At 36.2% G+C, this 23,647-nt stretch overlaps 1 protein-coding gene across 7 annotated transcripts in view; it reads right to left on the bottom strand.

Moving 5' to 3' along the window:
• The window catches only part of TASP1 (taspase 1), a 312,933-nt gene that overhangs the window by 61,656 nt on the left and 227,630 nt on the right, over positions 1-23,647 (bottom strand). For 6 of the 7 annotated variants that reach the window (XM_047745119.1, XM_047745116.1, XM_047745118.1 and 3 more), the window contains one exon: positions 6,159-6,232. In XM_047745119.1, the coding sequence (XP_047601075.1) occupies positions 6,159-6,232 (74 nt within the window). Of the gene's footprint in view, positions 1-62; positions 887-6,158; positions 6,233-23,647 lie in introns of those variants that run through there. The other variant, XM_047745117.1, reaches the window with a different exon arrangement.

The following is a 23,647-nucleotide window of genomic DNA, read 5'->3' as shown; positions in this document are numbered from 1 at the left end:
GGACTCATAATTTTTATTGTATGACAGACACTGCCTGTAAAAGAAAAGTAAATTATATTTAAAATGGATAGTTAACCTAAGAAAATGGCAAACTCCCTTCCTCCCTCTAGGTTGAGGACTGAGTCAGTCTAATCTCTAGGTGAGCTGGTTCTGGGCATTGTGGTAATTTCAGATTTAGTTCACTATCGGCTAATATTCTGAGGTCTGGATCAGGAATTTCCCTTAAGCAAGGTATGGGATCTGAGCCCTGATGAGAATCTGAAGACTTCCCTATATCTTATAATCCAGTTGCCAATATTCTAATCATGGGAGATTTCTCTTTGTTTATAGCCCAGCCACCAGATTTCTGGGTTGCTTAGGTGTTCTCTTTGATCTTGATAAGCTTCCCCAGTTTTCCATGCCATGGCATATTTCTTCACCCTGTTGCCCAGGTACTAGCCTTCAATAGTATACTGCCTTGCCCCTGGAGGTCCTGTATAGCTTGTAGGAATAAGGCAGGCTTTTTCTCATTTCTTTTCTTTATCCCAGCCTTCTCTTGCAACTGCCTTGCACTTGATAAAGGCCACAATACCTCAGGAAGATGTCTCAGTTCTCCTGTTCTACGTCCAGTCTTTTCTTGGCTACTGTCATATATTTGGTGCAAAACCTACACACTATGATGAATCAAGCTCAGTTCTTTGCCATGATCCAAGCCCTTGGTGTGGTCATTTGGTGAAGGCTTCATAGGGAATAAATGGTAGTGGGTGCAAGACTCACCCAGTGGCTGGGGCTTCTTAGGATTTTAATCTCTCATACAGCTCACATGAGGCTATAAGTGGTTCATTAAAAGTTTGGCTGGTTTCTCTTTATATTCTTCTATATCATTTTTACTCCTCTTCCCACTGTTCTGCCAAAAATAAATCAGTCAAGAGTTTTTTTCTGTCCTAGAAGTCTTTCTGGAACTTAGTTCATTTAGATTTTTCTAGCATATTCAGCTTTTTAAACTTTTTTAAATTCATAATTTTATATTTCATTCAGCTCGTTCTCATTGTTGGAAGTAGGAGCAAAAATCTCTTCCTCTTAATTGGGAGTGGAAATCTCTTCTCCAATTCCTTTGATAACTCCTTCTTGTTTACCTCCAATTTTATATTTGTCTTCCTCCTATGATTTTATTTGAGATACATTAAGCCTAATTAAAAACTCTCAGAAATCCCATCTGTCCTATCCCTTCTAAACATATGTTTATTGAGATTTTTTAAAGCCTCAGAAACTATCTTCAAAAAAAAATAAAAAAAATTATAGATGCACTACATTGTGATTGTAAAAATTCTACTGAAAGTTGAACAGCGATCTATCTGCTTATATAATCTAGAACGCAGAATTTAGAATTTTGCAGATTGGAGGCAAGTATCTGGGCATTATGGGTCATAATATGTACAAATATCCATTATATATACAATATATCCATAATACACCAAGGACTTAACAGAATTCAGTCATCTGTATTCAGAGAGACAGATTTTGTCTCTTTGTTGTTATCATACTTTATCCCAGAAAGGATTTAAGGCATAGTAAGATATTCTTATTCTCATTTTACAGATAAGGCCTCTGAGATCCCAAGAGGCAGAGTGATCACACTAACAGGTACACAGAGTGAGGGAGAAAATCCAGGCTCCAACTGCCTGGCAGTGCACTCATTCCAATACTTATTCATTTCAAAACTAATCAAATGTGCCATATTATCCAAGGGTGATATATATTTTTTAAAAGATCTTATTTATTTATTTGACACAGAGAGAGAGAGAGAGAGAGGTCACAAGTAGGCAGAGAGGCAGGCGGGGGGTGGGGGGGGTAGAAGCAGGCCCCCTGCTGATCAGAGAACCTGACTCGGGGCTCTATCCCAGGACCCTGAGATCATGACCTGGCTGAAGGCAGAGGTTTAACCCACTGAGCCAGGCACCCCAAGGGTGATAAATTTTTTAAAATTTCTACACAAAAATAATTTCAAAATTATAGAACAGTTCAAGGAACATCTATACCTCCTTTACCCAAGTTCATCTGTTGACAACATTTTGCTCCATTACTTTTTAATTTGCTATCTATCCATCCATCCATATATTTCTTTTGGAGCATCAAGAAGATATTGTACATATTATGGCCCTCTATACCTATGTACTTGTGTGTATTTTTTAAGAGTTAGGATATTTTTAATATACTACAGTACAGTCATAACAAATTTAAGAATGATCGAACACTTTTTACTATCTATATTCCAATTTTGTAAAGTGACCTAATAATGCATTTATAGCATTTTCCCCTCCCACATAGGATCCAGTATAGGATCAGCTATTGCATTTTGTTGCCAAGACTCTCATATTATTTAATCTGGAGCACTTCCCTGAGCCTTTGCCTTTTATGACACTGACACTTTTGAAGAATATACTCCCTTTTTTCTTTCTTCATAGAATGTTCCTCATTTTAGATTTGTCTGATGTTTCCTTGTGATTATTCAGGTTATGAACTTCCAGATGGAATAGTACAAAAGTGATGTTGTGTCTTTCTCATATTATCACATTCATAGGCACGTGATGTCCATCTGCCCCTCATCGGTCACATTAATTTTGATCACAAGGTCAAGTTGTTGCCTGGTTTCCCCATTATATATTTATTATTTTTCTCTGCAACTAATAAGAAATCTGTGGGGAGACATTTTAAGACCTGCTCTTCCTCATGAATGAATTTTTATAACAGTATTTTCACTATTGTTATAAAAAGTGACCTCCACATAGTAAAAGAAACCTACGTTTCACTTATTACACACTTCAATAAGTTCCATGCCGGTTTTAACATCTGTTTTTATCACAGTAGTCTATGCACACTGGGTGTTTATTAAAAACTGTTCATTAACTACTATCTGGGTAGGATATAGGCAATCTGATTTTTAAATCCAACTGCTATCAATGCCTTAATCTTGATTTAATAAAAAAAGCTCTTTAACTTAAGCTACAGTTTTAGAAATTAAATTAATATAATTACAAGGATGTTCTAGAAAAAAGAAGAAAGAAATTTTTAAAAGAATCTACCTCTATTTATTCAAATTATATATGGACTCTGGTTACTATAATATATATTATCCAGCCTTTTTAAAGCACTGTGATTTTGAGGTGAGCTTTAATTCAAGGCCTTAACTTGGACTGAACGTAGCTAGGTTATATAAAATGTTCGAATGGCCAGGTGGCTTTAGGTTCTGAGTTTGGTAACAAGAAGACCAAATTTTTAAAGAAAAGGGGGGGGGAAGCTTTTTAGAAATAGTTTTTAAATTTAAAAAAATGCGTGTGTTTTGTTGTTGTTGGTTGTGGGTTTTGTTTTGTTTTAGTTTTAGTTTTTAAGGATGCCTTCTTTCTCCTTTGCTACCATGGATCTCAACATTATGTGAGAACATTTCACAAACCTGAATGGGCATGCCATTAATTCAACAATTTTTTCATAGAAATCAGGAAACCAGAAGTATAGACCAAAAGCTTACTCTTTTAAAAGGAATACAAACTTTGCTATAGCTCCTTTCTCTTTTGAGCCCAACTTCTCAATTATAACATTGTCTTACTTGCAGTACAATAAAATTCCAGCCTTTATGACAGAAGAGATGGGTTTTTTTGATCAATAGAATTCAGCAGCCGAAGCCTTAGTGTTTGGGGTAGGTTTTTTTTTTTTTTTTTTTTTTTTCCTTTCTGGAAAGCATTTGTAGCCACAGGCTCAAAGGAGGAAGAAAGGGAGAGGGATTAACTCTCTGCAAGAAGGTCAAAAACATAATTTACAAGTGAGGCAAGAGGAGCAGCTGTATCTGTTGGCCCAATCAAGACTACCAGCTGGAGAATTTACCAGCAATATGAAAACCACGTCCACCAGATGTCAAGCAATGCAACTAGAGGCCAAACATCTTTGGGCTCAATGCAGGACTCTCCACTCTCTTTAGTACCCATATTTCATGTTAAATATTAAGGTGTCTTCCAAAGGCCACCAGCAGGGTAACTAGAACATTTCCGCACAAGAGACTTAATAACATGACGGTCCCCCATCAGACTGGCTTCAACACTAAAGTCCACCTCATATATGTACTTTTGTTAAAAAAACAATTTTAGCTCAGAGCCAATATGTAAGGGGTGAGAGAAACTTATATGGCTGCAATCCATTACTGTGGCTTCTCAGGCTTATTTTATATTTGGGAATGGCTTTGTCATCAGGAAGAAAACAATGTTCTGAAAATACTTTTTTGAATAACCATTTTCCACTCATTCTTTAAGCCTGTGCTGTTCAACAGTAGCCATTTCACCACATGGGGCTATCTAAATTAAAAATAAGTATTTTAAATTAAATTTAAACTAATTTAAAATTCTGTTCCTCATGCAAACTAGCCATATTTCAGGTGCTCAATAGCCACATATGACTAGTAGCTAACCTACTGGACAACTATATATATATATATATATATATATATATATATATATATATATATATATATAAAACATTTCAGTCATCACAGAAAATTCTATTAGGCAATGTTACTCTAAACTCAAAAATCATCTTTTTAAAATTTTTTTTTATTTTATTTTTTAAGAGAGAGAGAGAACAAGTGTCGGGGGGTGAGGAGCAGAGGGAGAAGGGGAGAATCTTAAGCAGCCTCCATGCTCAGCACAGAGCCCAATACAGGGCTTGAACTCACAAACCTGAGTTCATGATCTGAGCTGAAATCAACAGTTGGATGCTTAAGAGACTGAGCCACCCAAGCATCCCTCAAAAGTCACCTTTAAAACAAAAAACTATAATTTCCGGGGCACCTGGGTGGCTCAGTGGGTTAAGCCTCTGCCTTCAACTCAGGTCATGATCTCAGAGTCCTGGGATTGAGCCCTGCGTCAGGCTTTCTGCTCAGCAGGGAGCCTGTTTCCCCCCACCTCTCTCTGCCTGTCGCTCTGCCTACTTGTGATCTCTCTCTCTCTGTCAAATAAATAAATTTTTTAAAAATCTTAAAAAAAAACTATACTTTCCTTCTGTGTATACTATGAAATAAAGCAATCTCTGTGCATTTTCTTATGAAATAAGTCTACTGATACAATACGAATATTGCATTAGGTGAGGGTAAGACAAAGAGGAGGAGAACTCAATAATATTGTATTGTATATTGTATGCTGTACTCACAAAAGCGTTGTGATGCTACTGGCTTGCTGGATAATATAGAGAGGCCAGACTGGGTGGGTTAGTTTAATGACAAATAAATAAGTGATAAACTGACATGTATCCTTAATTTGTTAATGATTCAATCTATATCAGACATTGATATTAGAAGTTTCCTTACTTATATCTCCAAATGTGCAACAAAAATTATGTCCTTTAAAAAAGACGCTGCCCACTTCATAGCTTTGCAATTAAGGTATTTTAATACCAACTAAATATCATATGCCATATGTGTTTCTAAAAAATTTATGAAGAAGAACATCAGGCCAGTATAAATACTAAAATCCATAAATTATATTTCTTATATAGACTCACCCATCATGGATGCAGGGAAACCGAGCAAAGCATGAGTAGCTGTGTATGTCTGTATGATTGTTGTGACTTAGTGAGGGATGCATGCCACAGGCATGTGTCACACAGGGCACAGACCTTTGACTCTGCTCACAAGGACACTGAGCCATGGCACGCCAGGACACACCAGAACACTAGACAAGTCACATGCAAGCACCTCGGCCACCTCCACCCTGGCACATGCAGAGTGCTATCTAGGCACTCAGCTTTCTTTACCTGTTTCCTTAATCTATTCCAACACTCCCTGCAAAATCACTCAGCTCTGTCAGCCCATCAGCTCTACTCCCATTTTCTCTTCCCAATCCCCAGTTTCCTCTTTTCTAGTTATTTACAGTTGATGAGGAAGAACAAGATGAAAATAAAGGGGTTGGGAGGGGGTAGTATTTCCTAATCTCTCCTGCTCTGTCATCAAAAGCTAAAAAGATCTGCTGTTTTTTCTTTGGGATCATTAACCGTATTTAATCAGATTCTCATAAAGATCACAGAGCTACTGCCTAACAGAGGCTGAAAAAAAAAATACATTTTTATCAACTTAACTGGTTAGAGGTTCATGCAACAGCTGCAAGGTTTTCAGGTTATGCCCCAGTTTTCCCACTTACCTTGGCTTTCCCATCCTGGGCTGACATATATCCAACACACATGCTCTCTGTCGTGTGGCTCCACAAAAATTCCACTGCCATGGAAGAGAACACAAATAGGCACATTCAGATCACAGATGGAAAATAAATCTTTGCTTTTTAATAGAACAGTTAAAGATAGCTTTATATTTTAACACAGTTCCCTACTTTCCATTTGGTCCTTCATAAATGTCAAGATGATTTAGTACTCAAAACTGTGTAATGCCATTTACTGTGAAATGAAAAATGTATTTCTTTCTTGTCAAAACTTATGATTATTACATGTAAAATAAATGCTCTTCTGTTTGAAACTTGTAGCCTAAAATTAACACATGCACTACATACTCATACATACAGTACACAATGATTTAGCACATGTAATATTCCATAACGTAGTTTCCATAGTTTCCTTTAACACACACACACACACACACACACACACACAGTCTTGGTTTCTAACTACCATTCTCCATAAAAAGGAACCAGGATTCCTCGGAGAATATTCATTCCAGGGCTGGGGCAGAGAAATTATAAAATGAATCTGGAACATCTTATTGTGCCAGAAAGTAAGGAACTGCTCAAAGAACGATGACAACATATCAAAATGACCCAGACATCAGCCCGAAGGGGTTCCCACTGGCTAAATCAGAGTCAAACTAAGTGTCAAAATAAATAATGATAGTAATGCATTTTCACCACCAAATAAAATAAGAAGCATTGAGACTAGACTAATGCAAATAAATAAATGAAAAACAAATGAGGGAGAAGAGGAAGCTCTTCCTTATGGCAGAATGCCAACTAATAAACAGAAGAAATAACAGAGTTAGAAAACCATCATGACTGCTAAAACTAGTGGGTGACAATTTGAAGAGGAGAAAGCTATTTACATAGTCTCAAAGTATCTCCATAAAGTTCTTACTAAGTGTAACGAGGAGAAGTATAAGTTCACTGTGGAGAAACCAATGAAGCCACCTTAATCAAATGATGGAAACTCACCTCACCTATTAAGGGAAAATCAACACCGTGTGCCTCCTGATAAGATATTGTGGGACACACCACTTCTGTTGTACTTCTGCCAAAACTGCAGAACCCAGACTGCATGAGGAAACACCACACAAATCTCACACAGGAATGCTTCTAAATAACTGGTTTGAACTCTTCAAAAATGTCAAAGTCAAAATATACAAAGGACTTGAGAAACTGTTTCCATTTAAAGGAGATATGACAACTAAATGCAATTTGTTATCCTACATTGATCTGGGTGTGGTGTCATAGGAACACTATAGAGACAACTGATGAAATTTAAGAAGGGGCTATGGATTAGAAAATAATGCTGCATCAATATTAAATTTTATGATTTTGATAACTATACTGTGATTATTTAGAGGAATGGCCTGTCCATAAGAAATATACACTGAATTATTAGGAGGAAAGATAGCAAACATCCATCTTGACTTCAAATAGTTCAGAAAAAGCATGCACATGTTTTAGTGTATGAGTGTGGGTAGGCAGGTGGGTGGGTGGGTCGGTGTGGGTGTAGGAGGAAGACAGGAGAAGGAAGGAGTGAAGATGGAAAAACAAATGGGGGAAAAAGAAAAGAATGTGTGAATCTGGGTAAAGGAACAGTAGATGTTCCTTGTACTGTTCTTGTAACTTTTCTGTAAGTTTGAAATTATACCTAAATAAAAAGTTACAAAAAGAAAAATCCACATACAGAGATATACACAAAACCCTGTTACCTTCAAGTAAATACTTTCAAAATTCTATGGTTTTTTTCTAAACCAGAGAGGGAGACAGACCATAAGAGACTCTTAATCTCAGGAAACAAAGTGAGGGTTGATGAGGTGGAGTGGGGCTGGGAGGGATGGAGTGGCTGGGTGATGGACACTGGGGAGGGTCTATGCTACAGTGAGTGCTGTGAATTGTGTAAGACTGATGAATCACAGACCTGTACCTGTGAAACAAATAATTCATTATATGTTAATAAAATAAAATTAAAAAACAAAACAAAAAATTCTATGTTTTTTTTAAAAAGGCATTTTTTTAAGTTTTGACATACTTCTCCAACAAAAATTTCAAAACTCCCAGATAATAAAATTGCAATGCTCAACATTAAACCTTCTGGGTTCCAGGCCATCCATCTGTTTATATCTCTGAGCTAATTAAGCCTGAAGACAAGTGTTTGAGTTGAGACACAACTGTGGGATCAGTGATCCTAGACTCTAAAGGCTTTGCCAGACATGTGGGGAAGAAAGAAGCAGTAACAGGCAAAAGTGAGTTCCTCAGATACATGGCTCATTCCCTCATCATTAATTAATTATCAAACCTGCCAACCTGCTCAACAGACGCTCCACTGAAGAGTGCAGGAAAACAGTGTCACGCAATGAAGCAAGTTCTCTTCAACAGATGTTTTTTCTTCCTCACACATCTGCTTTGAACTTCAAAAATCCTGAAGTCCAGAGCAAGGTCTGGGATATTCTAAATTGCCTAATAGAGCAAAGGCATTCAAGTCTTACTGAATTTCCTTAGAGTAGTGACAAAGCAATTGTATTTAAATATAAAGTTAAGGGATTTCTAAAATTGTGACTTCTCCTTATGCCCCAAATGTTAAGGTGGCTCAGGAATTAGCCATGGAAAGAAAAACACATGGAAATATAGTTGATCTAATTATAAAAGTAAAGGATAAAAACATTACACTTTATTTTTTAAGACACAATTGTGCTTATTTTAAATGCATTACTCCCTCTAAAATGTGGCCTACTTTAAGGAAATGTAACATATAAAAAAATTTAGAATTATGAAACAGGATAAATTGGGTACAGTGACTGACTTCATTAAATAATTGTTTTTATATTGAAGGGTTTCCAGTGAAGTTTCTAGACATAGCTTAGGAGTTTTTAAAGAAAGTAACTCAGTGTCTAGAAATTCAATCTTCATTTATTCTTTTCACAGTTATTGCCAAAAAATGTATTTTTGCAATGTGCTTTGTACTGACACACTATTTTTAATACCTACAATTCAAATATTTATGTATGAGTTAGAAGTTCAGACTAACCTGAGAACTCACAGAAATAATTTGTAATTTATATGATAGAATGCTTCTGAAAAGGAATCCTGCTTATTGAAGTGTATGTTTTAACTCAAGTTAATTTAACAAAATATTTCTTGGTCAAGGGCTTTAGAGAAACAGGAGAGAAATGAACTAACATTGAGAATCCATCATAAGCCAGGCACTGTCTTTTGTAATAGAACACAGTAAAGCCTGAATGGGGAATCTGAGGCTAAGAGCAGGTAAGTAACATGGCTTAGGTCATTTTAGTAAGTGCACAAACTACAATTCAAACAGGACTTTTGAATTCCAGAACCTGGTGACCTTCCATTGTTCTATTGCTTTAAAATTTACACAGCTTAGAAAGATTCATTAATTAGTGTTACTGAGAGGATTAAATTCATTAAAAACACCAAAGGACCAACAAAACATCAAATACAACAGAACTATTAGATATCATTTAAGAAGAGCTTTTATTTTTTTAGATTTTTTTTAAATTTTTATTTTTACTTAAAATTAGTTAACATACAGTGCAATATTGGTTTCTGGAGTAGAATTCAGTGATTCATCACTTACGTACAACACCCAGTGCTCATCACAACAAGTGCCCTCTTTAATACTCATCACCCATGTAGCCCATCACCCACCCACATCCCTTCATCAACCCTGTTTGTTCTTAACAATAGAGTTTGTTCTCTATTGTTAAGAGTCTCCTATAGTTGGTTTCTCTCTCTCCTATTTCCCCCCTCCTTCCCATATGTTCATCTGTTTTGTTTCTTAAATATCATATATGAGTAGAATCATATGGTATTTGTCTTTCTCTGAATGACTTATTTCACTTGGCGTAATACACTCTAGTTCCATCCACATCATTGAAATAACAAGATTTCATTCTTTACCACCTCTTCTTTATCCATTCATAAATCAATGGACATTTGGACTCTCTTCATGGCTAGGCTATTGTTGATAATGCTGCTATAAACATCAGCGTGCATGTATCCCTTTGAATCTGTATTTTTCTATCCTTTGGGTAAATACCTAGCAGTGTAATTGCTGGACTGTAGGTAGTTCTATTTTCTATTTTTTGAGGAACCTCCATAATGTTCTCCAGAGTGGCTGCACCAGTTTGCGTTCCCATCAACAATGCAAGGGAGTTCCTCTTTCTCCACATTCTTGTCAACATTTGTTTATTTGTTGTTAATTTTTGCCATTCTGACAGGTGTGAGGTTGTATCTTATTGTGGTTTTGATTTGTATTTCCCTGATGAGTGATATTGAGCATCTTTTTATGTCTCTGTTAGCCAACTGGGTATCTTCTTTGGAAAAGTGTCTATTCATGTCTTCTGCACATTTCTTTACTGGGTTATTTGTTCTTTGGGTGTTGAATTTGGTAAGTTTTTTATAGATTCTGGATACTAACCCTTAAAACCATAACAAAACTCAGAGTCTACTAAAGACAAGATCAATACACTTGACTATATTAAAAATGTTTATGGTATTTTCTTTTGCCATATGGGGAAAAAAAGGTCAAGAGATAAACGACAAACTAGGGATAATATCTGCAATTTGTAGCATAGAAGAAGGGCTAATTTTCTTCATATCTGAAGATTTGTCACAAATCAGTAAAAAAAAAAAGACAAAAAGAGAAAACTAAAAGGAGTATGACTAGCTCTAAAACATGAAAAGATGTTCTACATTTCTCATACTAAGAGAAATGCAAGTTAAAACCACAAAATATCATTATCCAACTATCAGGTTATCAGATAGCAAAAGTTTGAAACAACATTTTTAGCTGGGGGTGGAGAAAAATCACTCTCACTTACTAATTATAGAGGCATGGCCATTTGAAAATATATCCTTGCATTTTGCGGTAGTTATGTTCTATAAGGTTGCCACGAAAACTGAATTAGTAAACACTGAGCCACTGCTCCTAAGGGAAATACAGGGTTAGGTTCCTACAAGCCTCTGGTCATAACCATTTTCAATCAATAAGTAACCTTATGTTATGTGTTTCTGTATAAGATATCTTATTTAATACATTTTTCTTATAAGCAATTAATTACACATAATCTTTCTTTATAACACAACACTAACAAAGAAGAGTTTAACATTTTCCTGACCCTGGATAACCTGCTCATGAATTTCTTTGGTTTTCAGCCTCACAATAATGTTGTCCCCTATGCTCTGCTTATTTGTCATTACTTCATGAATCCACAAGTTGAGCTACTTTTCCAGCTTTTCCATGGCCTCATCATGCACCATAGATGTTACTTTAGCAGTTTCTGGAGCAGCCTCACATATAATTCAATGAATTTCCTCCTCCTTTTTCTGGATGTACAATATTGTTGATTCATTAACTTTGAACTCATGACTAACAGCATTGTAACTCTTGCCTGGATGAAGCCTATAGAACACACACTTTCTCCACAAGATAATCTCCTTGCACAAAGAAACACTAGGCAGCACTTCAGCACTGTTCGTGGGGACCACTTTATTTTATTTTTAAAATTTTACTAAGATTTTAATTCCAGTATGGTTAACATATGATGTTATATTAGTTTCATGTGTATAATATAATGATTCAACAATTCTATACATTACTCAGTGCTAATCATGAAAAGTGTTCTTTAATCCCCATCACCAATTTCACCCATACCCCCACCAATATCCCTTCTGGGAACCATCAGTTTGTTCTCTATAATTAAGAGTCTGTTTCTTGATTTGTCTTTCTCTCTCTCTCTCTTCCCTTCTGTTTTTATTATTTCTTAAATTCAAAATATGACTGCAATCATATGGTATTTATCTTTCCCTAACTGACTTATTTCACTTAGCGTTATACCCTCTAACTCCATTCATGTTGCTGAAAATGGCAAAATTCAATCTTTTACAGCTGAATAATATTCTATTATACATATAGACCACATCTTCTTTATCCATTCATCTATTGATGGATATTTGGAATGCTTCCATAATTTGGCCATTGTAAATAATGCGGCAATAAACGTAGTGGTGAATGTATTCCTCTGTACTAGTGTTTTTGCATTTTTAATACTAGTACTGTGAATGCTGGATTATAGGGTAGTTCTCTTTTTAACTTTTTGAGGACCCCTCCCATACCTTCTTTCATAGTGACTGAACCTTTTGCCTTCCCACCAACAGTGAGGGGGTTCCTTTATCTCCATATCTTTGCCAACACTTGTATGGATTTTAGCCATCCTGACAGGTGTGAGGTGATATCTTATTGTAGATTTTATCTGCATTCCTCTGATGATGAGTGATGTTGAGCATCTTCTTGTATGTCTATTAGCCATTTATATATTTTCTTTGGAGAAATATCAATTCATGTCTTCTGCCCATTTTTTAATTGGGTTATTTTTGAGGTTTTGAGTTTTATACATTATGTATTTTGGATACTAACCCTTTATCAGGTATGTCATTTGCAAATATCTTTTCCCATTTTGCAGGCTGTCTTTTAGTTTTGCTGATTGTTTCCTTCACTATGCAGAAGCTTTTATTTTGATGTAGTCCCAACAGTTTTTTTTTGTTTGTTTGTTTTTGTTTTGCTTTTACTTCCCTTCTCTCAAGGGACATCTAAAAAGAATCTGCTATAGCCAATGTCCAAGAAGTTACTGCCTGTGTTCTCGTCTAGGATTTTTATGGTTGAAAGTCTCGCATTTAGGTCTTTAATCCATTTTGAATTTATTTTTGTGTGTCCAGTTTTATTCTTTTGCATGTTGCTGTCCAGTTTTCCCAGTACCATTTATTGAAGACAGTGTCTTTTTTCCATTAGACATTCTTTCCTGCTTTGTGGAAGATTAACTGACCATATAGTTGTGGGTTCATTTCTGGATTTTCTATTCTATTTCCCTGATCTATGTGTCTATTTTTGTGCCAGTCCCATACTGTCTTGATCACTACAGCTTTGTAGTATAACTTCAGATTTGGAATTGTGATACCTCCAGCTTAGTTTTTCTTTTTCAAGATTGTTTTGGCCATTTGGGGTCTTTCGTGGTTCCATATAAATCTTAGAATTGCTTGTTCTGGTCTTGTGAAAAATGCTGTGGATATTTTGATAAGGACTGCATTAAATCCGTAGGTTGCTTTGGGTAGTGTGGATACTTTAACAATATTTATTCTTCCAGTCCATAAGCATGAAATGTCTTTCCATCTGTGTCTTTGGTTTCTTTCATCAGTGTTTTATAGTTTTCAGAGTATAGGTTTTTTACCTCTGTGATTAATTTATTCCTGGATACTTTATTATTTTTGGTACAACTGTAAATGGGATTGCTTTCATAATTTCTCCTTCTATTTCTTCATTATTATGTATAGAAATGCAACAGAGTCCTATACAATGATTTTATATCCTGTGACCTTACTGAATTCACTTATCACTTCTAGTAGTTTTTTGGAGGTTGTTTTTTTTGTTTTTTTTTTGTTTTTTTGTTTTTTTGTTTTTTTTTTTTTTTCCTGTGTATAGTATCATGTCATCTGCAAAGAGTGAAAGTTTTACTTCTTCCTTACCATTTTGGATGCTTTTTATTCCATCCTCTTGTCTGACTGATGTGGCTAGAACTTCCAATATTATGTTAAATAAATGTGGTAAGAGTGGATATCCTTATCTTACTCCTTACCTTAGGAGAAAGCTTTCAGTTTTTCACCACTGATTATTACGTTAGCTGTGGGTTTTTCATTTATGGCCTTTATTATGGTGAGATATATTCCCTCTAAACCTACGTTATTGAGGGTTTGTTTGTTTTTTTTTTTTTTAATCATGAATGAATGTTGTACTTTGTCAAATGCTTTGTTTGCATCTACTGAAATGATCATATGGCTTTTATCCTTTTTCTTGTTGATATGATGAATCATACTGATGTGAATACTGAATCACACCTACATCCTAGGAATAAATTCCATGTGATCACAGTGAATGATTTTTTTTAATGTATTGTTGGATTCAGCTTACTAGTATTTTGTTGAGGATTTTTGCATCTATGTTCATCAGAGATATTGGTCTGTAGTTCTCTTTTCTTGTTGTGTTTTTGTCTGGTTTTAGTATTGGCTAACGTAGGCCTCACAGAATGAATTTGGAAGTTTTCCTTCCTTTTCCATTTTTTGGAATAGTTTGAGAAGAAAAGGTATTAATGCTCTTTAAATGTTCAGTAGAATTCATCTGTGAAGCCATCTGGTCCCGGACTTTAGTTTGTTGGAAGGTTTTTTATTACTGATTCAATTTCATTGCTGATAATCGACCTGTTCCAATTTTCTATTTCTTCCTGAAAGTTTGGTTCTATTTCTTCCTGGTAGTTTATATGTTTCCAGGAATTTATCCATTTCTTCCAGGTTGTCCAGTTTGTTCACATATAATTTTTCATAATATTCTCTTAGAATCCTTTGTATTTCTATGGTGTTATTTGTTACTTCTCTTTCATTTCTGATTTTGTATGAGTTCTCTTTTTTTTTTGTCTTTTCATTTTTGTTTTTGTTTTTAAAGTAGGCTCCACACCCAGCATGGAGTCCAATGTGGGGCCTGAACTCGTGACTCTGAGGTCAATACCTGAGTTCAGATCAAGAGTTGGATGCTCAACTAACTGAGCCACCAAGGCATCCTTTCCTTTTGATGAGTCTGGCTAATGATTATCAATTTTGTTGATCTTTTCAAAGAACCAGCTCCTGCTTTCACCAATCTGTTCTAATGTTGTCATCACTGTTGTTTTTAGTTTATATTTCATTTATTTCTGCTCTAATATTTATTATTTATTTCATTCTATGGGTTTGGGATTTCATTTATTCTTCTTTTTCCAGCTTCTTTAGGCACAAGGTTAGGCCGTTTATTTGAGATTCTTCCTGCTTCTTGAGGTAGGCCTGTATTGCTATTAACCTTTCCTCTTAAAACAGCTTTTGCTGCATCCCAAACATTTCACACTGTCGTGTTTTCATTTTAATTTGTTTCCATGTATTTTTTTTTCATTTCCTCTGTGATTTCTTGGTTGACCCATTCATTGTTTAGTACCATGTTATTTAACCTCCACGTTTGTTCTCTTTCCAGATTTTTTTCTTGTGGTTGATTTCTAGTTTCATAGCATTGTGGTGAGGAGAAATGCATGGAATGGCTTCAATCTCTTTGAACATGTTGAGATTTGTTTTGTGGGCTAACATGTGATCTATTCTGGAGAATGTTTCATGAGCACTTGAAAACAATGTGTATTCTGCTGTTTTAGGATGGAATGTTCTGAATTTATCTGTTAAATCTGTCTGGTCCAGTGTGTCATTCAAAGCCACTGTTTCCTTGTTGATTTTCTGTTTGGATGGTGTTCTGTTTGGATAGATGTCCACTGATGTAATTGGACAGATGTTTGGACTAATGTCCATTGATTAGTTCCTTTATGTTTGTTATTAACTGCTTAAAGTATTTGGGTGCTCCCATGAGGTTACATATTTACAATTGTTGTATCTTTTTGTTGGATTGTGCCTTTAATGATTATATAGTGTCTGTCTCTTGTTTTAAAGTCTATTTGGCCCAGGGGTGCCTGGGTGGCTCAGTCGGTTAAATGTCTAACTCTTGATTTCAGCTCAGGTCATGATCTTGGAGTCATGGGATTAAGCCCCACATTGGGCTCCAAGATGGGTGTGGAGTCAGCTTGGGATTCTCTCCTGCTCTCTCCTTCTGCCCCTCTCCCCTGTCAGTGCAGTCTCTTCTCTCTATTTAAAAAAAAAAAAACAAAAAACAAAAACCCTATTCTGTCTTATAGAACTATTGCTACCCTGGCTTTCTTTTCACATCCATTTGCATGTGGTAGAGGTTTCTCCATCCCTTCACTTTCAATCCATATGTGCCTTTAGGTCTGAAATGATTCTCTTGTAGGCAGCATATAGATGGGCCTTTTTTTTTTTAATCCATTCCATCACCCTATGTCTTTTGATTGGTGTGTTTAGTCCATTTACATTCAAAGTAATTATTGTTAGGTATGCATTTGTTGCCATTTGCTACTTGTTTTTTATGGTTGTTTTTGTAGCTTTCCTCTGTTCTTCTCTTGCTCTCTTCTCTTGCAGTTAGTTGGCTTTCTTTAGTGATATACTTGGATTCCTTTCTCTTTAGTTTTTGCAAATCTATTACTGGTTTTCGATTTTTGATTACCTTTTGGTTTGTATATAACATTTTCTGCATATTGGAGTCTATATTAAGTTGATGGTCACTTAAGTTTGAACTCATTTTTTACTCCTCTCCTCCCCCACATTTTAGGTATATGGTGTCATACTTACATCCTTTTATTTTGTGATTCCCCTGATTTTTATAGATATACTTACTTTTACCACTTTTGTGCCTCCTACTTTTCTTACTCATTTATGGTCTTTACTTTCAACTCAAGAATCCCCCTTTAACATTTCTTGTAGGGCTGGTTGAGTTGTCATAAACTCCTTTAACTTTTGTTTGTCTGGGAAACTCCTTATCTCTCCTTATATTCTGAATGCCAGCCTTGCTGGAGAGTATTCTTGGCTGTAGACTGTTTCCTTTCAGCACTTTGAATATATAGCTACTCCTTTCTGGCCTGTAAAGCTTCTGTTGGAAAATCAGCTGATAGCCTCAATGGAGGTTTCCCTTGTTTGTAAATGCTTTCTTCTCTCTTGCTGCTTTTAAAACTCTCACTTTATCATTACTTTTTGCCATCTTAATTACAATATGTCTTGGTGTGGACCTCCCTGGGTTGATCTTGTTGCAGGGGGGGGGTGGGGTGAATCTCTGTATGTCCTGGACCTGGATTTCTGTTTCCTTCCCTAGATTCAGGAACTTTTCAACTATTATTTCTTCAAGTAAATTTTCTGTTCCATCTTCTTTCTCTTCTTCTGGGATTCCAATAACATGAATGTTATTATACTTGATGGTGTTGCTGAGCTGCTTCAGGGCCATTTTAAACAGTGAAGTCATCAGCAAAGGTACAAAAATGTGAAAAACATGGCATTAAACAGGTTACAAAGAGCTTCTTTACAGTTATGAGAGTTGAGACATGAAGGCAGAGCATCACCTTATTCACCTCAGCTGGGAATGTGCATGTCGGGTGACAAATTCTTCACCACTCTGCAGGTACCAACAAATGACTGTGGAAGTATCAGGAGTACTGATTATGAAATTACAAATAAGTTTCAGCAAGTAGGAAAATCAGCAAATATGAAATCTGCAAATGTTGAGGACTGACTGTAGTTATTAAAATGATATACTCTTTCACCTAGTAATTCTTCTTCTAGGTAATTATTCTATAGATATGCTTTTATATGTATGAAATAACATATTTACAAAGATACTCACTGAAGTAGTTTTAATTAGGAAGAAACTGGAAATAGCTCAGTTGCCTATTGGTGGGAGTATATATAAATAACTATGGTACTCAACATAGTGGAATACCATGGAACAATTAAAAACAAAGGAAAAAGCTCTACATGGAAGATATGGAACCATCTACATTGAGTATTTTTCCGACTTTTTGTCCATGAATCACAATATAACAAAAACAAAATTAAAAAGTCCCACATGTTGTCACTTAGTACATGTATTTCTTTATAAATGAAATTTCACAAAATAATACGTACCCTTTTACTTACCATGCATTGGTTTATACTGTTGGGTTCCTTATATTATATCCACTGACTTAAAAGATTCTGTCTATGACTCACTAAATTGACTCCAGACATCATTAATATAACAGGCTTCAGTTTGAAAAAACACTTACTTACAAGATACATAGTTTATCTAAAATAAAAGACAAGGTAGACAATGATATAGAGATGGCACTGCCATTTTTGTGGAAGAAAATAAAAGGGGACCATGAAAGAATATGTTTGTAAATACATGGGATCTCTCTGGAAGAACATTTTAGGAAGTGGTAACAATAGCTGCTACTATAAATATGAGTTAGTGTTTGGTTAAGGGAGTTTAATGGAGCGCAATCTATTTTTCACCATATGTCCTTTCCCAAAACTTCTGAATTTTGTCCTATTTTGGTTTATTTCCTTTTTTTTTTAAATACCCCCAGGAATTCCAATCTATGTTATCTGTTAAGAATTTCTTCCTTATTTAGATTATGACATTCTGAACTTCTGAAATTTGATGTAATGAGATGTTGCCATATATTTTTAATTATCCTTCATGAGAATGCTTTATTATGATGTGAAATGATCTAGTGCTTTCAAACTGTTTCATGTCTTGTGACTACCTAAAATATGACCAAGTCTTACAAAGAACCATGAATAAGTCCCTTCATAAATTTACACTGGGCATATACATTAAGGGCAAAACCTATTATGTTTAAAGAGCAATTAAAACAAAACAAAAATTTATTCCTGTTAGAAATTTTAAAATACCAAAATCACTATAAATTTTTTAAAATGAGCAGAAAACATTTATTGGGGGCACCTGGGTGGCTCAGTGGGTTAAGCCTCTGCCTTCAGCTCAGGTCATGATCTCAGGGTCCTGGGATCGAGTCCCACATCGGGCTCTCTGCTAAGCAGGGAGCCTGCTTCTTCCTCTCTCTCTCTCTCTCTCTCTGCCTGCCTCTCTGCCTACTTGTGATCTCTCTCTGTCAAATACATAAAATCTTTAAAAAAAAATTTATTGTCTCAAGGGCAGTTCGTATCACAAAATTTTGTAACTGTTTAATTAAGTCCTAATTTACAATTAAGACCTGGTAAAGAGTAGTACAAAGTTAGCTCAAATGTAGTTACACAGAGGCAAAAAAAAATAGGAGTAGCATTTCTTATGAGTAATATCTAGAAGTCTATAATTTGCTTCATACATCTAAAATGGAAATTTATGGTAAGAGTATTAAGAAATGATTCTAATAATAATACTGCAAACCAGGCAGATATTGTATCATAGTACTGGGATTTTTTCCACGTATAATTATTCCATGTAGAGGATCATGAACTAAAGCAATATTTAGGATAAATGAATGGCCCAGAATGACATATCTGAGTGTGGGAAAATGCCAGGTTTCTTTGCCAGTGGCTGGCCACTGTTTACATCTCAACTACTAATTTGAAAAGCCTACTGATTTTTAGAAAGTCAAAGTCCAAGGGGCACCTGGGTGGCTCAGTCAGTTGAGTGCCCAACTAACTCTTGGTTTCCACTCAGGTCATGATCCCTGGGTACTGGGATTGAGCCAAGAGTTGGGCTCTGTGCTCAGAAGAGAGTCTGCTCAAGATTCTCTCTCCCTTTGCCCCTCCCCCCACTCTCTCCCTCTCTCTCTCTCTCTCAAATAAATAAAGCCAAAGCCCAGGCATTGTGAGGCTACTGAAAATGAGCAGACCATGAAAAGATCTCCATCAGAAAACTTTAAGAGCCCCCAAAGCCATGCTAAAATAGATTCCTGAATGGGTTTAACATGTGAAAGATGGTCACAGGGATTTGGCAAGCTCTTCTCTATCAAGTGACTTGACAACACATCATATCACATAAGTGTGATGTGAAAAAAGGCCAATAGTACCAACCCTGTTCCCATGCCAGAGAAAGGGTTAAGTGGGACGTGCTGTTCATGTGCTACTCAAAAATGACATGTTTAGGGGCTCCTGGATGGCTCAGTCAGTTGAGCAACGGACTCTTGATTTTGGCTCAGGTCATGATCTCAGGGTTGTAAGATCAAGCCCTGCATCAGGCTCTTCACTCAGCACATAGTCTGCTTGTTCCTCTCTTGCTCCTTCCCCTGCTCGCTCTCTCTCTCTCTCAAATAAATAAACAAATAAAATCTAAAAAAAAAAAAGATGACAGATTAATGGTATTACAGGCACATCTGAAATGGATTTGCACATAATCTTAGAGGTTATCTTTTCTGGAAAGCTGCATTTAATGCACTGGAATAAATAAATTCACCCGCAAGTATAACGCTCATAGTAGTTCTACTTTCGTCTTAACATCCTTTCACTATATGAGACAAGTCCCTATGCAAGGCTTTGACTCCTAGAGACACTTAAATCACGGCCTTCACTAGTTAATAGTAGAGCTACACCACCACCCCCTTGAAAGATGCTCCCCGCCAGGACCTCTTTCTCTTTCAAAATGACTCATAGGTCATCTGTTTAAGCATACAAAATTGATCTACTAGGGTTGCAAGCAAGTTTTCTCTACCAATCAGATTCTCTTTTCTAGCCAGAGAGAAGTTCTCAGCCACCCCTTTAAAAAAATTGTTGTTCTCCAATTGTTGTTAACAACCCCCAGCTGCACTGGCTCCCACACCCATTTAAAACCCCTCTGCCTGTCTTCACATCCCAGACTTTCTTGCACGGAAAACAGAACTTTAAAATCAGAACCGTCTTGGGCTGGACAGTTGCCAAGTCAGCTGCTGCTTCCTAGACTTAGGTGGAATGGCCTATCCTCAGACATTTTGCACAGTGCTTTAATTTATGTCTTATTAAATAAAGATAAGCTCATTTTTAAAATGGGAACAATGAGGAACTATAAATAGAAGAGCCTCCTCGAACCTCTGTAGATTTTTTCCCCCTGGTTGTTAAGTTCTTTATAACCTAGAATGTGGTTCATACAGGGATGCTTTACTGTCCTGACACAGAATCATTAAGATTCATATCTTGTGTGTTCCACTGTGGCCATTAAGTAGCTCTGAGTTGGCTCACCTCTCTGAAAAGCTTTCACCACTGAACTGTAGGAGGGATGGGATTGAAGTTCTATAGAGCCCTGGTTATACTAAGCCAAGAAAAGAACTGTTTTCTCTTTCCAAGGCTCACTCTGATTTGTTCAAGACTAAAGAAGGATGTTGACTGAAAAGGAAGGAGGAATGTCGATCAAATAGTAATATAAACCTCAAAGGACAATTCGGTTCCCTTCCCTTTTTAATAATTTTATTTATTTATTTTTAGAGTTATTGATCTGAGAGAGAAAGTGCATGAGTGGGGGGAGGGGCACAGGGAGAAGGGGAGAAAGAATCTCAAGCACACTCCCTGCTGGTGGAGCCTGACTCGAGGCTCGATCCCACAACCCTGAGCCGAAATCAAGAGTCCAGACATCTAACTGACTGGAGCCACACAGGTACCCCTTTTATCACTTTTACTGTATTGAAAACTGCTGGAAAGAGAGGCCACTGGTTGGAACATGTAAGTTCTCTGCCAAACAGAAAAGCATTCAGTGAAACAAGTTTTACTGAAACATGATTTCATTCATTCAACAAATATTGTTTTAGGATTTATTTCATGTTAGAGTCATCCCTATTACCCTTTGGGCAGATGAAATTTGACTATAAAATTTGTCAAAATGTTTTTCTGAGAGTTTTAGGAGAACCATAGTAATAAGAATTACATAATCACTAGACTTCTATTCATAAATCTCTGTATTCTTTATATCAAATGGAAAATTTTGTGGCAAAAAAAATACTACATAGTTAGATAACAGCTAGAACTATGCTTCTTATGATGGAGAAAAAATTACAGATAAACATCCATTTCTAATTTTTAAAAAGTATATTAGTGATATTTAAAGGAAAAAAAGTAGGGGTGTCTGGGTGGCTCAGTCATTAGGCATCTGCCTTCAGCTCAGGTCATGATCCAGGGTCCTGGGATTGAGCCCTGAGTTGGGCTCCCTGCTCAGCAAGAAGCCTGCTTCTCCCTCTACTACTCCCCCTGCTTGTGTTCCCTTTCTTGCTGTCGGGTTCTCTCTCTGTCAGATAAATAAATAGATTCTTTTTAAAAAATAAAAATAAAAAATAAGGAAAAAAGTTCTTTTATAAAGCAAACAAAGCAAATTATAGCTATTTGTAATCAACATCTCTTTGTTCTTAAAAATAACAACAAATTCTGAAAAATATAAATCTCAGAGCACTACCTCAATAGATTAATGCAGCTCTATTGTTGAAAAGTTTAAATATCATGTCTGCCTATTTACTTTGCATTTAAGAATAACTACTTAATTTGCTTCCCTCCATCTTATCCTTAAATAAGAATCCAAACATCAGGGGCGCCTGGGTGGCTCGGTGGTTTAAAGCCTCTGCCTTCGGCTCAGGTCATGATCCCAGAGTCCTGGGATGGAGCCCCACGTCGGGCTCTCTGCTCAGTGGGGAGCCTGCTTCCCCCCCTCCTGCCTGCCTCTCTGCCTACTTGTGATCTCTGCCTGTCAAATAAATTAAAAATCTTAAAAAAAAAAGAATCAAAACATCAGCCTTTATCTTAAGACTATAGTGAAGATGTAACAATTGCAAAGCATTGCTGAGGCACTAAAGAGATAAGCTTCTATCCATTTCCTCCAGTGTTGAATGGAAGTGTTGAATCACTGCATTGTACACCTGAAACCAATACTACAGTGTATGCTAACTAACTGGAACTTAAATAAAAATTAAAAAAAAAAATAAGCTTCCAACCATGGCACTGGACCCCCTTATAGAACAAAGTTTTAGTTACATTTCTAAGACAAGTTATTATCATTAGATAAGCACCCATCGGTACCTATTTTCCCACTACCAACCTAATAGCTAATTTGCTTTCTCTCTGGGAGTTATTTTTATGATCATGTGAGCCCAACAGAATGCCTAGTCATAAGTGCTCATGGTGGCATGTACCATGAAATGGAAATCAGTGATACTGCTGGGGCCCCTGGAATGAAGCTCCTTTGAAGTACATGTGTTTATGGGTGCTCGCCAAAATTTTAATGCCAGTAAAACCAAAAGGCAGTTTGGAATTTTAACTTACAGTAAAATGACCTTTTATCTTTTTAATGTTCCAGGAAGCATCAACTCAATCTAACATTTTTTTATTTTTAAACTATAGCATGTTTTGGTAACAGTGACAAAAAAGAGTACTTGATAAAGAACTTTGCAGGAATGCCACATTTAAGTTCTACCTGGCGAGTGAAGAGCAGTTTAATTTGCTAGTGCTAAGTCTAAAAATGATAGAAGGATTCATTATTCTTCAAGTAATTATGTAAGAAACTGCAAAAATTCTCACAGAAGAAATCGTATCACATACCATTTATCATACTATTTATATAAAGTCAGGCCCACATGAGGGCTTCAAAGAGATGAGGAATGGGCAACTTCTTAAGCTGGGTGGCAGGTCCACAGGTGTTCATTTTATTATCATCCTTTATAACTTACAAATTTATTACATTCTTTTAAAAATACATGGAACATTTCATAGTTAAGAGGAAAAACAGGGAAAGAAGGGGTAGCTGGACAACTGGAAGCAAAATCACGTACAATACTTAATTATCAGCAAAAGGAACATATCTCTGGATAGTAAGAAACCTGGAGTTATTCTCTGTGTAAGGTGAGGGGAACTTAATGGGGGAGTAACAATTACTATATGTGTTCATCAGATGATCACGCTCGGGCTGAACTGTGTGCCTCACATCTATTTAGGATGAAGGACTCCCAACAGTGGCACAGAAGCCACTGGCCAAAACAGTCTTTTTACCTCTAAGAGCCCCTATGCCTCCT

This window comes from Lutra lutra, chromosome 9, assembly GCF_902655055.1.
Source record: "Lutra lutra chromosome 9, mLutLut1.2, whole genome shotgun sequence".
Lineage (NCBI taxonomy): Eukaryota > Metazoa > Chordata > Mammalia > Carnivora > Mustelidae > Lutra > Lutra lutra.
This window is presented reverse-complemented; position numbering and strand designations above follow the sequence as displayed.